The sequence below is a fragment of the Anabrus simplex genome, chromosome 1, assembly GCF_040414725.1.
Source record: "Anabrus simplex isolate iqAnaSimp1 chromosome 1, ASM4041472v1, whole genome shotgun sequence".
In the NCBI taxonomy this organism is placed as follows: Eukaryota; Metazoa; Arthropoda; class Insecta; order Orthoptera; family Tettigoniidae; genus Anabrus; species Anabrus simplex.
In genome coordinates this window covers 870,285,470-870,300,009 of record NC_090265.1, presented here as the reverse complement: position 1 = coordinate 870,300,009, position 14,540 = coordinate 870,285,470, and the positions used below count along the sequence as shown (strand labels likewise).

The window sequence follows — 14,540 nt, the reverse complement described above, 5'->3', positions numbered from 1 at the left end:
CGTCCCACTAACTAGTTATTGACGGTTTTCGGAGACACCGAAGTGCCGGAATTTAGTCCTGCAATAGTTCTTTTACGTGCCAGTAAATATACCGGCACGAGGCTGACGTATTTGAGCACTTTCAAATACCACGGACTGAGCCAGGATCGAACCTGCCAACTTGGGGTCAGAAGGCGAGCGGCTTAACCGTCTGAGCCACTCAGCCTAAGTACCCCCGAAATGATGTTAACCCAATGAACGGCCCTGGTAATGCTAGCATAATGTTGACATATGGCATAGCAGCACTCCGCATAATGATGGTAACCTTAGAAAAAACGTTCAGACACAAAAAATTATAATAGGTTTTTACCCATTGGAGAACATGAGTGCAAAAACTTTATTGAATCTAAACATAGATATTTAACCACATGGACGAGGCTCAGTTCGGTGTAGTCTGCTTGATAACAGATAACCACAGCATGAATCGGAAGGTGTTGGTAGTGTAAAACCCTGTGTTACAAACACAGCTAAGCCCTTCAAGTCACTATTTCCTCTGTGTAACAGTATATAGATTGCTGTCTGTCACACTTATAAGTTTTGTTATACTCCAACATCCAGCCAAACATTTCCGCTGACAAGCACAGATTATTGTAAAATACAGTTGCATCTAAATAACTCGTCACTTTGAAGCACATAGACACTGACGGAATATCACAATATCAATTATATTCTATCTAAATTAATATTATTCGAGGAACACGAATGGGTTCACCGTTAGGAATTAGAGAAAAGTCTTCCCTAACCTCAGACTTATTCTCAAAATTATGTATGCACTCTACAGTTTTGTCATCGATTTCAAAATAATCACGATGTATATTCCTAATCCATTTCTCTCTCAATGTTTTATTTCGTAGAAAACTTCAGAATAGTTGTGTGAGAGGCATTCCCATAGTTCGACTTAAACCTTGTTCACAACACGATCAAAACAAACAGATTGTCACATTACTACGTATAAATAATTACAGATCCTAAGCGTCCACTGACTCAAATAAATTCACTCGCACACTAATATTCTACAAAGAAACTAACATTTAACGCCAATTTTCATGAAATTACACCGACTATATACGAAAACAACAAACCAAAATAAACCCTCATTTCCAACATTTCCGGCTACTCGATTCGCCATCTTTGAACGATCGAGAGCAGCATTAAGGTCTGAGGATTTGAGTAGTCTTGCTTCAACTATGTTCCAATAGATTGTTTCATAAGCGAATTCTCGATCACTCGTAGAAGTTTATAATAGTTAGATAATGCACAACCAGCGCAGATGAAATTGAACTTGACATGTATCATTTAATCCATTCCATGGCTTCCGTAGTATATACCGTTATTGGAACTAAACGTCACATATAAAGAATCATTTTACTCTCCTGTCGAATATAACATTTTCATTTAACATTAATTACATACATACATACATATCTTTATTGCCCACCCTAGTGTACACCATCGGCTTACAGGCAATAAAGACAGACAGAGCGAAACAAAGGAAAACAAGCAATAATAACAACTACATATCTCTTAAAACTACTTAACTACATTTACTACCTCTACATCTACTCAGTATCATCCCACACGTACGCGGATAGCCAGCACACATGCAGGACGATACCGCACTACTAACTACCCAAAGCCCAACCCCTGACTACCACCTAAAAAAAAAATAATTAGACTGGTCGCTGCAACAGCCCTGGCATGGAACACACGCCCACCAACCCGTCTACAGCAGCCACCAGCCTTGCCACGTGAGAACTGGTATCGTATCTCACCGACCCTCGCTGACAAACACTGTGTTCCTTTCCTTATCATGTGTTACAAGCCACCCTGGCTGAAACCAGACCCAACAGGTGGCCTGCAACACACTTCCGCTATGTACGTCACACATACTCTTGTCCCTTGTCAGCACACTACCTTCCCTATCCTTTTCATTTCCGTGCGGACATGCTCAAGTCTATCTTCTTTGGAGTGGGGTCAAGTCCCCCACCCCTCCCTCTTCCCTTGATACGTCACCCTCACCTCTCACGCACTACTCCCGCTATTTACATCTCACCTTATAAAAACTTAAGACTTAAACATCAGCTAACAACCATTTAAAATCCCTCATCAACGCACCTAAAACAATTAACACTTTTTTTTTTACACAGACAAACTTTTTTCATTCGAAGTCCATTAGTTCACTCAGTCTTCTCCACCTACCGCACCACACTTCATATATCAAACCGACTCACCTTATTAAGCTTCAGACTTAAACATCAACTAACAATCATTTTATATCGCACTTAAAACAATTTGACTTTTTTTTTAAACATTTCACTTACACACAAACAAACAGTTTCCATTCCAAATCCATTAGTTCACTCCGACTTCTCAGTCTACAACACCTCAATTACATCAAACTGTTAGATCCCATTTCTTCCATCCTATTAAACTTAATACATAAACATCAAGAATCCCTCAATTTTTACACCCCTCATCAAGGCATCTACACCATTTAAATTCTTTTTAAAAGAATTTTTTTTGACCTACTTTCATAATTTCCATACTGCCAACATTTTCTCCTTAACTACATTCCCACTTATTCTATCACAATTCTATCACATATACCTTCTTTATACTCCCTCCTCACACAAATACACTTAAACAATCCATTTTTGTTTTCACTCCTCATTTACACACCAACAGACAGTACTCCATTCCAAGTCCATTAGTTCACTCAGTCAACTCGCTTTTTTTCTTTTCTTTTTTTACTTCCACCTAAGCTTTACACTACCCTCAAACCTACTCAACCTCCCTTTTTCTCAACGCTTACCTAATTTTCTCAGGCTTTCCCTTTGCCCCAGGCGGATCACCTTTCCACAGGGCAAGGTGTTCTCCCCCTTTCCCCTAACACTACAGCCCCCTCTTCTGATATCATTATTACCATGATACCCTTCCCGCATTTGCTCAGGGCGGATATCCATTCCTCTGAGCAGAATGCCTTCCCCCTTTCTCCCTCAGCACGAACCACATTATCTGCACAACCCCTGTTACTCCCTCAATTTCTTTATAAATATAGCTCTGGCCACATTTAAGAATTTCACTATATTCGTTCCTTTCTCCCACTCTCTACATAACCAAGATGTTATCTTATAGCTTTCCCCTACCATATGCAGCTCCTTCTTACTTAGTAGTTTGATCTTTATCTCCGCCAAAGGTCGGCATTGATTAAAAATATGCAGGTCCTCCCACTTCTCTCCACATAACACACATCTATCCCTATTCTCACTACCAACCCACCCCCTATTCCTCGGAAGACCCAATACCCACCAATACAAACCTCTCTTATCCCTTCTACCCTCAAACTCCGTTTTCGGGTTTATTACTTCCACCAATTTATTTAATACTGATAAAGAGACTCTCTCTCTACATTCCTCTATTAAGCTCTGTCTTTCAATATCTAGTAGTCTTCCCTTTATCCTTTCCCATACCCATTTATTCCTACCATCCCCCCAGACCTCTCCATATACCCCCAATCCAATCTTTTGTAACCATTTTTTGCACTTATTCACCCAGTAACCTTCATTCGTCATACCTTTCTGAAAATTAAACGTTTCTTGTACTAACGCCCCACCCTTCCCTTCCTCCAATCTCATCCAGTACTTGAACACCCTCTTAGCAATTTCAACCTCTATCGATTCTTTACAGACTAATCTGGCCCCGGCATTGGCTGTACAATTCGGTAGGTCCATCATGATCTTGCTAAATTTTGCCACCACCTGGTTTAGTTCACTCCTGCCTTCCTCAATTCCCCATACTTCAACCCCAAATAGCATTTTGCCCATTACCAGTGATTTAAACACCGTTTTCTGAATTTTGTATTTAACGTCTGGAAATTTCTTTTCTAATACTCCTACTACAGCAAGCGCTCCTCTTCCTTTAAGTTTTGCCTTCTTACACTGATTTTTCCAAGAAGCATTCTTACTAATTATTACACCTAGGTACTCAATTTTCCCCCCTGGTTTAATTTCTTCCTGCTCAAGCCTCCAGACTTCCTTATTCTTTCTCCCACCCCTTTTCCTACATACCATTATCTGAGTCTTTCTTATATTTACTCTGAGAGACCATTTCCTAGTATACTCAACTACCTTGTCCAACCCTTTTTGCAAGCCATTTGCCGTCAAAGCCAAAATCAATAGGTCATCCGCGAATAGCAACCCCGGAACCTCCATTTTCCCTACCCAAGGGCATTGCCATGCGTCTCCACCATGACCCTCTAAAATATTATTTATAAATAATATAAATAATATCGGGGATAGCTTACAACCCTGTCTCACCCCGCTTTTTGACTCAAAACACTTACTCAACCTTCCATCCTGCAATTTAATCATCACAAACACTTCCTCATAAATAGTTTCAATTGCCACCCTCATTTTTTTCGACATTCCAACCTCCCCTAATCTCAAAAATAGCGCCTCCCTACTGACCGTATCAAAGGCTTTTTCTAAATCAATCGCTGCTATAAATAATTTACGCCCTGCTATCCTCACATACTTTGTAATCAAAGTGTCCAGAATCCAAACATTATCAACTGTATTACATCCTTTCCTAAATCCATTTTGGAACTCAGATATCCTACCGTACTGTTCCGCCCAATTTGTTATCCTATTCGCCAAAACCCCTGTGTACACCTTTGATAGCGAGTCTAGGAGTGTAATTCCTCTATAGTTGTTTGGATCACTACTAGCTCCTTTATTTTTATAAATAGGGCATAATACCCCCTTCCTCCATTCTCTAGGAAATTTCCCCGTTTCCAGCAACCTATTAAAGAATTTCACAATCCTCTCAACATCGGTTCATTTGCCCCTACCTCTTTCCATACACTATTGGAAATACCATTCACACCTCCTGCAGCCTTGGGTCTAGCATTTTTTAATACTGTAATTACCTCCTGCCTTGTTATCTCCCCATCCAATATTGTAATGCCTACTTCCAGTTCCCTTCCAATTTGTGACTTGTCTATTTCTCTACCCAATTTCCTCTCCCCTTCTAAAAGCCTTTTAAAATGCCTAACCCACTCGTTTTCTCCTATTTTATCTCCCTTCCCCTCCGGTTTCGTTCTTCTAATCTTGTTTATTGACTCCCAAATTCTCTCAAATTTCTTCTCTCTACAATATATATTTATTTTTTCAGTTTCCGCCTCCTTCCATCCTCTTTTCTTCTCATTCAATACCTCCTTATATTCCCTTCTCAATTTACAATATTCCTTCCTTTTTTCTTGCACACCCTCCTTCCTAAACTCCGCTAGGGCTCTCATTACAACCTCACGTTTTCTCGTACAGTCTTCATCAAACCATCCATTCATTTTATTCTTTTTTCCCTCTACCCTTCTCCTCACTTTCTTCCCCACCCTTCATACAGGGAGTTCAATTAATTTTAGCACGTTATCCATATCATTCCCTTCTACCGCCCTTTCAATTCCTACCCTTAATATATCTCCCTCCTCTTTCAAATGCCGTCTTAATTTCTCTTTAGTATTATCATCCCATACATAATTCCATCCTCCATTCCTATACCTCTCCTTACTTTCCTCCATCTTTCCCTTCTCATCAGCGACCAACGTTCTCAATTTTATTTTGATAGGGATATGTTCTGTCAACCCATATTCTAACACCTCAAAACTTATTATTCTCCTTAACGCTATCTCTGAGCTTATTCCTATGTCCACCACACTCCCTCCATTTGTTGTAATATACGTCAAATCTCCCACACTATCCCCCTTCATCCACCCATTTAAAATAAATAAATGTTCTAGAGCACATAACTCTAATAACCTTTCTCCATAACTATTTACAACATTATCCTTACTCTTCCTTTGCAGTACCCCGTCTACTTTTACTTCTTTCTCGTATACCGGTACTCTATTGCTCACTCTCGCATTCCAATCCCCCAATAAAATCATCCCATCTTCTACATACATTCCTTTAATTGTGTTTATTTCTTCAATCAGTTCGTCAAAAAAAGGTTTATTTGCATACACTGAATCGCTCGGATGGTTATAAAGCAGTGCCAGACAAATTGCTTCCGCTGCCCCCTTCCCCATTTTTACTCTCAACCACACTACCCCTTCTACCCTAGTCTGTAACGTCTCCACCCATTCAGCTATCTCATTTCTTATTAAAACTACTATGCCCCCTGGGTTTCGGCCCCTCTTCCCTATTTTTTTCCTTAACACGTTAACTACTCTATAACCGTCCCATGTAATTTCAACCCCCTTCCCTAACCACGTCTCTACTAGAGCAATAATCTCAAAATCTTTCACTAAATCCACAATTTCCTTATTCCCTAACTTCCCCATCAACCCCTCAATATTCAGCATCCCTATCACCATATCTAGTTATTTATTTCCTCCCCCTCCCTCCCTATACTTCTGCATTTCACCACTTCCCCCCTTACTTCTCGTAATTCTTCCTTTTGGCTCCACCCCACCCCTCTCTTTCTTCTCACCCCCATCCTTCCCCTTTTCCGTGCCAGAGCCTTTTTTCCCACCCCATAGATCTTTTAAGCTTAAGGATCTCGCCTTATTTAACGCCTGCTTTCTCTCCAGGTTTATTTCTGCATTATTCCTATTCGGGGAGGTTGAGTCACTACCCTGACTCCTTTCCCTTCCCGTCACCTCTTCACTACCTGTATCCACTTCACTTCGGTCTAGTGTCCTACTTGTTGATTCACCCCTTCCTGGGCTGTTCTGACTCACCAAGGACTCTGCTGTCTTCGCTACCTGCCCGCTGACACCGCAGTCCCCTCTTCTCTCTTCCTTCTCCGTACTGATGTCGCCCTGCTCTCGATTTCTGCAACTCATTTCCTCCTCACAATTTTCCATCCTCAGCAGTTCCTCCTGTGTCCACGATCGCGACCAATTTCTGCCTGAAGTAACCAGACACCTCCCCACTATCTTGACTCGCAATCCCTGCGCTCTAGCACGCCACATATGCCGCTTATAGACATCCGACCGCATCCTGTCTTCTTTCTCTATCTCAGCCTTCAAATAAATGTTCGATCCTTTCGAATTTCCCGCATTCCTCAGAAGTATATCAGCCATCAGGGTTGATATTAATCTTAACTTCACCGGCCTATGTCCCTTGTTCCTTCCCACTCTATATATATCATCTATATCAACTTCAGAAAAGTTTATCTTCATTTTGTTCGAAACTATGTCCACCACTTTCAATACTAATTCCACTTTTGATTCTGTTCCTTCCTCAGGTACACCATACACAAACACATTTTTCTTGCTGATTCGTTCCTCGCTAACCTCACTTCTCTCTTCATTGCTGTTAATTCCTCTTCCAGTACCACCACCTTCTTTTTCAAGCTCCCTACCTCATCTTCTATCTCCGCTCATTTACACCTCCAATTTCTTCTTTTATAAAACTTTTTAAGTCCTTCATCTCCTTCATTTGGGTTGCCTGGTGTTCCTGCATCATTTCCTTAATTTCTTCTCCTTTGCTTGCTTCCTTCACCACTCTCTTGATCTCTTCAAGCTCCTCCCAGCCGAACGGTCCCTGGTTTGGACCCGGATTTTTTTCTATACCTCCTACCACCAGCAGCGTCGCAATAACCGTCGCACACAACATAATCTCCAACAGTCCTTTATAACCACTATTTTCTCTTCCTCTCTCAACTCCACCTTCCTTCCAACACTGCCTTGCACCATGCCATCTTCCAATTCTTAGCCTGTATTGCTGTATCGTTATTCCCATATTGCGCACCTCAGCTCCGCACTTCCCGATGTCTCGCTCGTGACTCGTGATTTAACATTAATTGCTTGTACTTCGTTATCACATTTCTGGACGTACATTACTTAGATACCACGGGGTTCTGAGCTTATGAGTTCCTATATATTCCGTTTTTATTAAACTTATCACTCAGTTGAGCGTGTTATTTCGAGTTATCCATGTGTCTGGACGTAAACCGACCGGACGTATGCTTTCACATGATTTCCGTTAACTTATTTACTATCATAACCTTCAAGGGTTCCTTCATCTTCGATCCGGAATCCATTGAAATGTTATATTATTGAAGTGTGGACAACGGACTTCTAGTATTCATAGAGTTTGTCACACTTGTTCATAATACCGCTAATTTTTTTACAAGTTGCTTTAGGTCGCACCGACACAGATGTCTTAAGGCGACGATGGGATAGGATAGGATAGGACTGGGAGTGGAATGGAGGCGACCGTGGCCTTAATTAAGTTACAGCCTCAGCATTTGCCTGGTGTGAAAATGGGAAACCACGGAAAACCATCTTCAGGACTGCCGATAGTGGGGTTCTTTTCCGACCCCGACGCTATTAGGTTTGCGAGGGCTAGGGAGTCTTTCGTTTTCACGCCCTTCGTGGCCCTTGTCTTCCTTTGGCCGATATCTTCATTTTTCGAAGTGTCGGATCCCTTCCATATTTCCCTCTGATTAGTGTTATATAGAGGATGGTTGCCTAGTTGTACTTCCTCTTAAAACAATAATCACCACCACCACCACTCAGTGCCAAGGTTACATTTACCGTCTACTCCTCCGAGGGTGTTAATGGCCTGTAAGGGGACAGCTTTGCTTTTGCTTTGCATATCTTGCATCATCTTCAATAATTCATCGGGAGATCGCCTACTAGTGCGAGATAAAATGGCGTATGGCTTTTAGTGCCAGAAGTCTCCGAGGACAAGTTAGGCTTGCCACGTGCAGGTCTTTTGAACTGACGACCGTAGGTGAACTGCGCGTCGTGATGAGGCCTTCAGGGGATCGAACCCGGGACCCCTGTGACCAAAGGCCAGCAAGCTAACCATTTAGCCATGGAGCAGGACACTAATGTGAGATAACCAGGCCACATTAAATAACTCATTTCATTTACTGTGATTGTTTTGTAAATGTTACTATCAAACCGCTAGTTAATGCCCTCCAGTGAATATTGCATTTTATTTAATGCCCTATTTTTGTATAAAGAGTAGTTAGATATTTTGTATTTACTTGTTCAGTGAACTGTTAATATAGGTAAGGCCTAAGAAATGTTAACTTCAATGGTGACCATTTTAATTGCATTCTGAATTTATATTTAACTGTCCAGCAATTATTTTGTGTATACTCACAGTATCTGTCGATCTATCTATTTATCTTTCTTTTCTTTTCTTTTATTTTCTTTTCTTTTCTTTTCTTTTCTTTTCTTTTCTTTTCTTTTCTTTCAGAATTGACTGACTGCATGCTAACGCATAAGGAGTCGCTATGTCGCGAACTGTTAGAACTCGTGCGCCTTCTGGGCGCGGGGCAGTGCAAACTGCGAGGTAAGTACTGTACATGATCTGACGCATTACAGCAGGCGTGTCAAAATCATAATCCGACTGGACCGAATAGTGTGGATGCAAGATTGTGTGGACCGGAAGAAAACGAAGTATTCATATCAAAATAAATTCCCTGAAGGGAAACATTATTTAATTCCACCGCTTGTGAATATTAAAGCATTAAAAGATTTTTAGGCATTTTCACTCGTGAAATTACCAGCGTTTCTATTCAGCGTAATACCCGTCTCGTCAGTAAACGGTGGAATTTCATGACTGAAAAGGTCTAAAGAAAGTTTTCATTTCATAAGAATGATTTTATACATGGTGGGCAAAATAAATCTGGTCCGGAAAATATTTAGAATAGGACTGACGCGGGATTGGCCCTTGTTAATGTGCGTCACAAGAAGATGCTGGAAATGGTCTGATTTGAAGAAATGAAAAACTGAGGAACCAACATTCCTGACTCCACTTTGCTCAGAAACCACCAGCAGAACTCAACACGCGAAGGTTCGTCTGAACGCTTTAACGCATGCACAACCGTACATTTGTAAGGACACAGATGCAGGTCCTTTTTGATATAATTTCGACACGACGATCTCTTAATTTCCACTTGCAAAGATAAACGATGTTGATATTTCGTTGGAATTCGTTCCAGGCTTTCCTCCACTCGAGCAATGTTTTCTGGAGTTCGAAATCTTTTCGGATAGTTACGGTTTTTATTCGCTACAGAGCCCGTTTCACACCATTCTGCCACTAAGTTTTGCATTGCAAACTTTGCTGGGGGTTTTGCCAAACACTTCTAGTCTTAAACTCTTGCGCAAACAGTTCTGCACAAGTTTTCCACTAATCGTGCTTCCCATAATACTCGACGAACACGCGCTGTTTTATCGTGAGCGGTATTTTGTGTTACATTCAACTGGTCACTAAAGACTTCTGCTCCTCTTACTTAGTCACAAGTAATAACAAAGCGACCTACTCGGGAGATGCGGGAGATGCACATGCGCAGACATGTGACAGCAGCCCATTGGTGCATTGAAATAAGGGTTTCCAGCACTTCCTATGATGGACACTTCTCCTGTTCATTAACAAGGGTCAATTACGCGTCAGTCTTATGAATATTTTCTGGGATAGTTTAATTCTGACAACCTCGTAAAAGCACCTTTCTGGAAAGTTTGAACTACAGCTTCGCTTTCTTGTGTTACATTGGTGAATACTGTGTATTTTTTAAATTCTTATCTTTAACTTTTTCAACTTGTATTTTCTCATTAATGCATCGCACTGGTCGTATTTGGATTTTTGTTGCGCATAGTAACATTTGATATAATGTAACTTCGGCACTTTGATGACACGATAAGCACAATAACCACACTAACCAAACAACTTTGTCTTTACTTCGCAGTAAAAAGAAACCAATTTCCAACTATTTTGAAAAATACGACGTTCATTTGCGATTTTTCGTTTACTGCTACTTGGCTTTGAGTTTATACGTAACCCCCTCAAAGGAAAGATTTTTTTTGCTATTTGCTTTACGTCGCACCGACACTGATATGTCTTATGGCGACGGTGGGAGAGGAAAGGCCTAGGAAGTGGAAGGAAGCGGCCGTGGCCTTAATTAAGGCACAGCCCCAGCATTTGCCTGGTGTAAAAATGGGAAACCACGGAAAACCATCTTCAGGGCTGCCGACAGTGGGGCTCGAACCCACCATCTCCCGATTACTGGATACTGGCCGCACTTAAGCGAGTTATCGAGCTCGGTCTAAAGGAAAGTTTACATTCCTTCACCGCTTGTTGACTGTGAGCTCGCGTCGCCTCAAGTGATCTTTCGAGCATCCGAAACTTCCACTAGGCCGAGCTAGAAAATTCTCAAAGGTTCCAGATATAGAAGGATATGTTACGGTATATGAAGAAGACAAGATTCGTTGTGTTGTGTGTGTGTGAGTCAATAATTTGTTGAGTAATTCACTTGTAAATTAAGAGAAGACTATTTTGATTTAGAATGTGGATCTTAATATTCCCAACATGCTGGTTTTCACGTAAGTTTCACAATGTGTTTTCTAATTCTCAGGCTAAAACAACTCGACAATAATTCACAGGCTATTGCACCAATAGGCCTATGCCAGTCAACTATGGAAGGAATGAGTTAATGCTATTGAAATCGTAATTAAAATTTTCATGTTCCATTCAATATCAGCCTTAGAACTGTCAATGTTAAATCTTGTGGTGGCAGCTACATTCGGCAGCGTTTACTTGTCTAAATCAAATATAAAATATTCGCGAGATATGAAATAAATCTACGAAGTTTTATATACCTACGTAAAGCTAATGCACTGAGGATTGTCGTGGTGACACGAAATTGCATAAATATTTTGACTAGAAAAATGTACAGTCTGTTTAGAAGTGTAGAACATGTCACACACAAAAAAGAGATCAGATTGTCAATCCTGTATCTGTAATGCACTAATAAAAGTTTCATCACTCTGAGAGGTATATTCTTGAAAGATTAAGGGAAAATGTATTGGCATGCAATCATTTGGCCCGGTCTAGAAAGCCAAGAATAACGGCCGAGAGGATTCGTCGTGCTGACCACACGACACCTTGTAATCTGCAGGCCTTCGGGCTGAGCAGCGGTCGCTTGATAAGCCAAGGCCCTTCAGGGCTGTAGTGCCATGGGGTTAGTTATGCAATCATTTGGAGGCGTGATCCTAGACCACATTGTTATGATAAGTTGCTTTATGGGAAGTTCATCATCACTTTCACTTTCCGATATTTTATGGGAAGAAATAGCTGTTAAACATTCCAAATCTGACTTTGAATCTGTCGGCTCATTGTCAGTAACCTCAATGTCAGGTCCATCACTTTCATCTTGCAACAAATTTCGCACTACTTTATTACTATTTTCCGTAATGTAGTGAAGATGCCATATTTAGACACACACTGTTCTGAAAATGTATATAATTTATCAAATAACAATTCTTCTTATTCTTATTTTGCTACTGCTTTTCTCACATCTGTGGGGATTTTAACTGTGCCTGTTAATACTCCTGCTCGGTGGCTGGGTTTTTGTGATTGTTTTAATACGCATTTCTATTTACATACATCACACTACAAACTACCACAGAAACACGCAGTATTTGCCTGAAAGTGAGAAACCACGGAAAACTATCTTCAGTACTGCCGACAATGGGGTTCGAACCCACTATGTTCCGAATGCAAGCTGACAGCTACGTTACCCAAACCACACAGCCACTTGCTCGGTAAAAACACGCAGTAGTGAATATATCCATTCAAATAGTGTTGGCGTCGGAAAAGGCATAGGGCCGTAAAACTGGGCTAAATCAATACAAACCGGGCGAGTTAGGCGTGCAATTAGGGGAGCGCAGCTGTGACCTCGCATCCGGGAGACAGTGGGTTCGAACCCCACTGTCGGCAGCCCTGAAGATGGTTTTCCGTGGTTTCCCATTTTCACACCAGGCAAATGCTGGAGTTTGTGTCTTAATTGAGGCCACGGCCGCTTCCTTCCCATTCCTAGGCCTTTCCTGTCCCATCGTCGCCATAAGACCTATCTGTATCGGTGCGACGAAAAGCAAATAGCAAATAGCATTTAAAAAAAAATCAATACAAAGTGACGACCGCAGGTAATTGGGAAGAGGCCAGCAAGAACAAGAATAATTGTTTTCCGTGGTTTCCCATTTTCGCACCAGGCAAATGCTTGGGCTGTGCCTTAATTAAGGCCACGGCCGCTTCCTTCCACTTCCTAGGCCTTTCCTCTCCCATCGTCGCCATAAGACATATCAGTGTCGGTGTGACGTAAAGCAAATACAAAAAAAGAATAAGAATAAGAGTAAGATGTTGTCAAACGCTATATATATTCACCTGCCCGTCTCCGTCAAACTGAACGCCACTTCTGGCCATTAAATCATTGACTTCTGACAGAGGTAAACAAAGCAACGTCCGCTTAGGCTGTGAAGGCTGTTGTAAGAGTGAAAGGTAAAGGATTCCAGTATTCGTAACCTCAGAACTAAGCTGGGTAGTAAACCGGCCACCTTTACCCCCAGGAATTACCCCGGTGAAGCGAGGACTCCTGGTGTTAGTATCCAGCAAACCGAGCGAGACGGGCCCGCGGTTAGGGGCGCACAGCTTTGAGCTTGCATTCGGGAGATAGTAGGTTCCAACCCCGATGTCGGCAGCCCTGAAGATGGTTTTCCGCGGTTTCACATGTTCACACCAGACAAATGCTGGGGCTGTACTTTAATTAAGTCCACGGCCACCTCCTTCCCACTCTCAGCCCTTTCCTATCCCATTGTCGCCGTAAGACCTATCCGTGTCAATGCGACGTAAAGCAACTTGTAAGTATTCAGCAAAATCATTTGCATGTATAGTCTCTGATGAATGATAGGTATACGAAGATTAGAAAAGAAAAGTCACTTGTAGTTTGACGTGACCGTTCATAACGTAATTATTGCCACAGGACATATAATAACACGTGGAATCCCATCCACAGGGATAAACATTCTCATTTGAAAAATTCCACGTGCATTGGCCGGGATTCGAAACGTGGTCTCTTCGGGTGAGTTGCAACTGACCATATCATTCGGCTATCATATCTTAGACTAGAAAGAACTGTGGACTTAATGCAGAACTTTAGATGATATTCCCCAACCAGGTAGCAAACAAACTGTTGCGCAACAGTTCATTAATAGCCTAGGCCTACCAAGACGACTGCTGCCCAGCTAGATGGCCTGCAGACAACAGACTGCCACGTGCTCAGTGTGGTGACATCTTCAGTCGTATTGCCTGGTTTTCGTGACCGGGTCCGCTGCTTCTCATACTGTTTGGTGTCACGAGGCTACATAAACTCCTTTCAGCCATCAGACCAGAATTAAAATCCTTGTTGTAGTGGCCGGGAATCGAACCTGGAACATACAGGTAAGAAGCGGGCACAGTGCCCTTACAAGAAAGGGCTGGCCCCCGACCTGTTGGTACGGGTTCGATTTTCAGCTCTGCCATGGAGAATTTGAATCACGTTATGAATGTTAGAATGGAGTATACTAACTGTTCAATGAATAAATATAACTTAGGGTACTGTTAGAAAACGCCTCTGTTGCTCAGGTGTCAGCGCACCGGACTCTCACATCTGGGCTACGTAGTTCAACCCGCGCACTCCGGGTTATATTTAATTCAAGCAACACTCTCCAA

At 41.8% G+C, this 14,540-nt stretch overlaps 1 protein-coding gene across 1 annotated transcript in view; it reads left to right on the top strand.

Moving 5' to 3' along the window:
- LOC136857322 (SET domain-containing protein SmydA-8) overlaps positions 1-14,540 on the top strand; it is a 143,659-nt gene that overhangs the window by 119,716 nt on the left and 9,403 nt on the right. Inside the window, exon 4 of the mRNA XM_067135912.2 lies at positions 9,252-9,347. Coding sequence (XP_066992013.2) covers positions 9,252-9,347 — 96 coding nt within the window. The remainder of the gene's footprint in view (positions 1-9,251; positions 9,348-14,540) is intronic.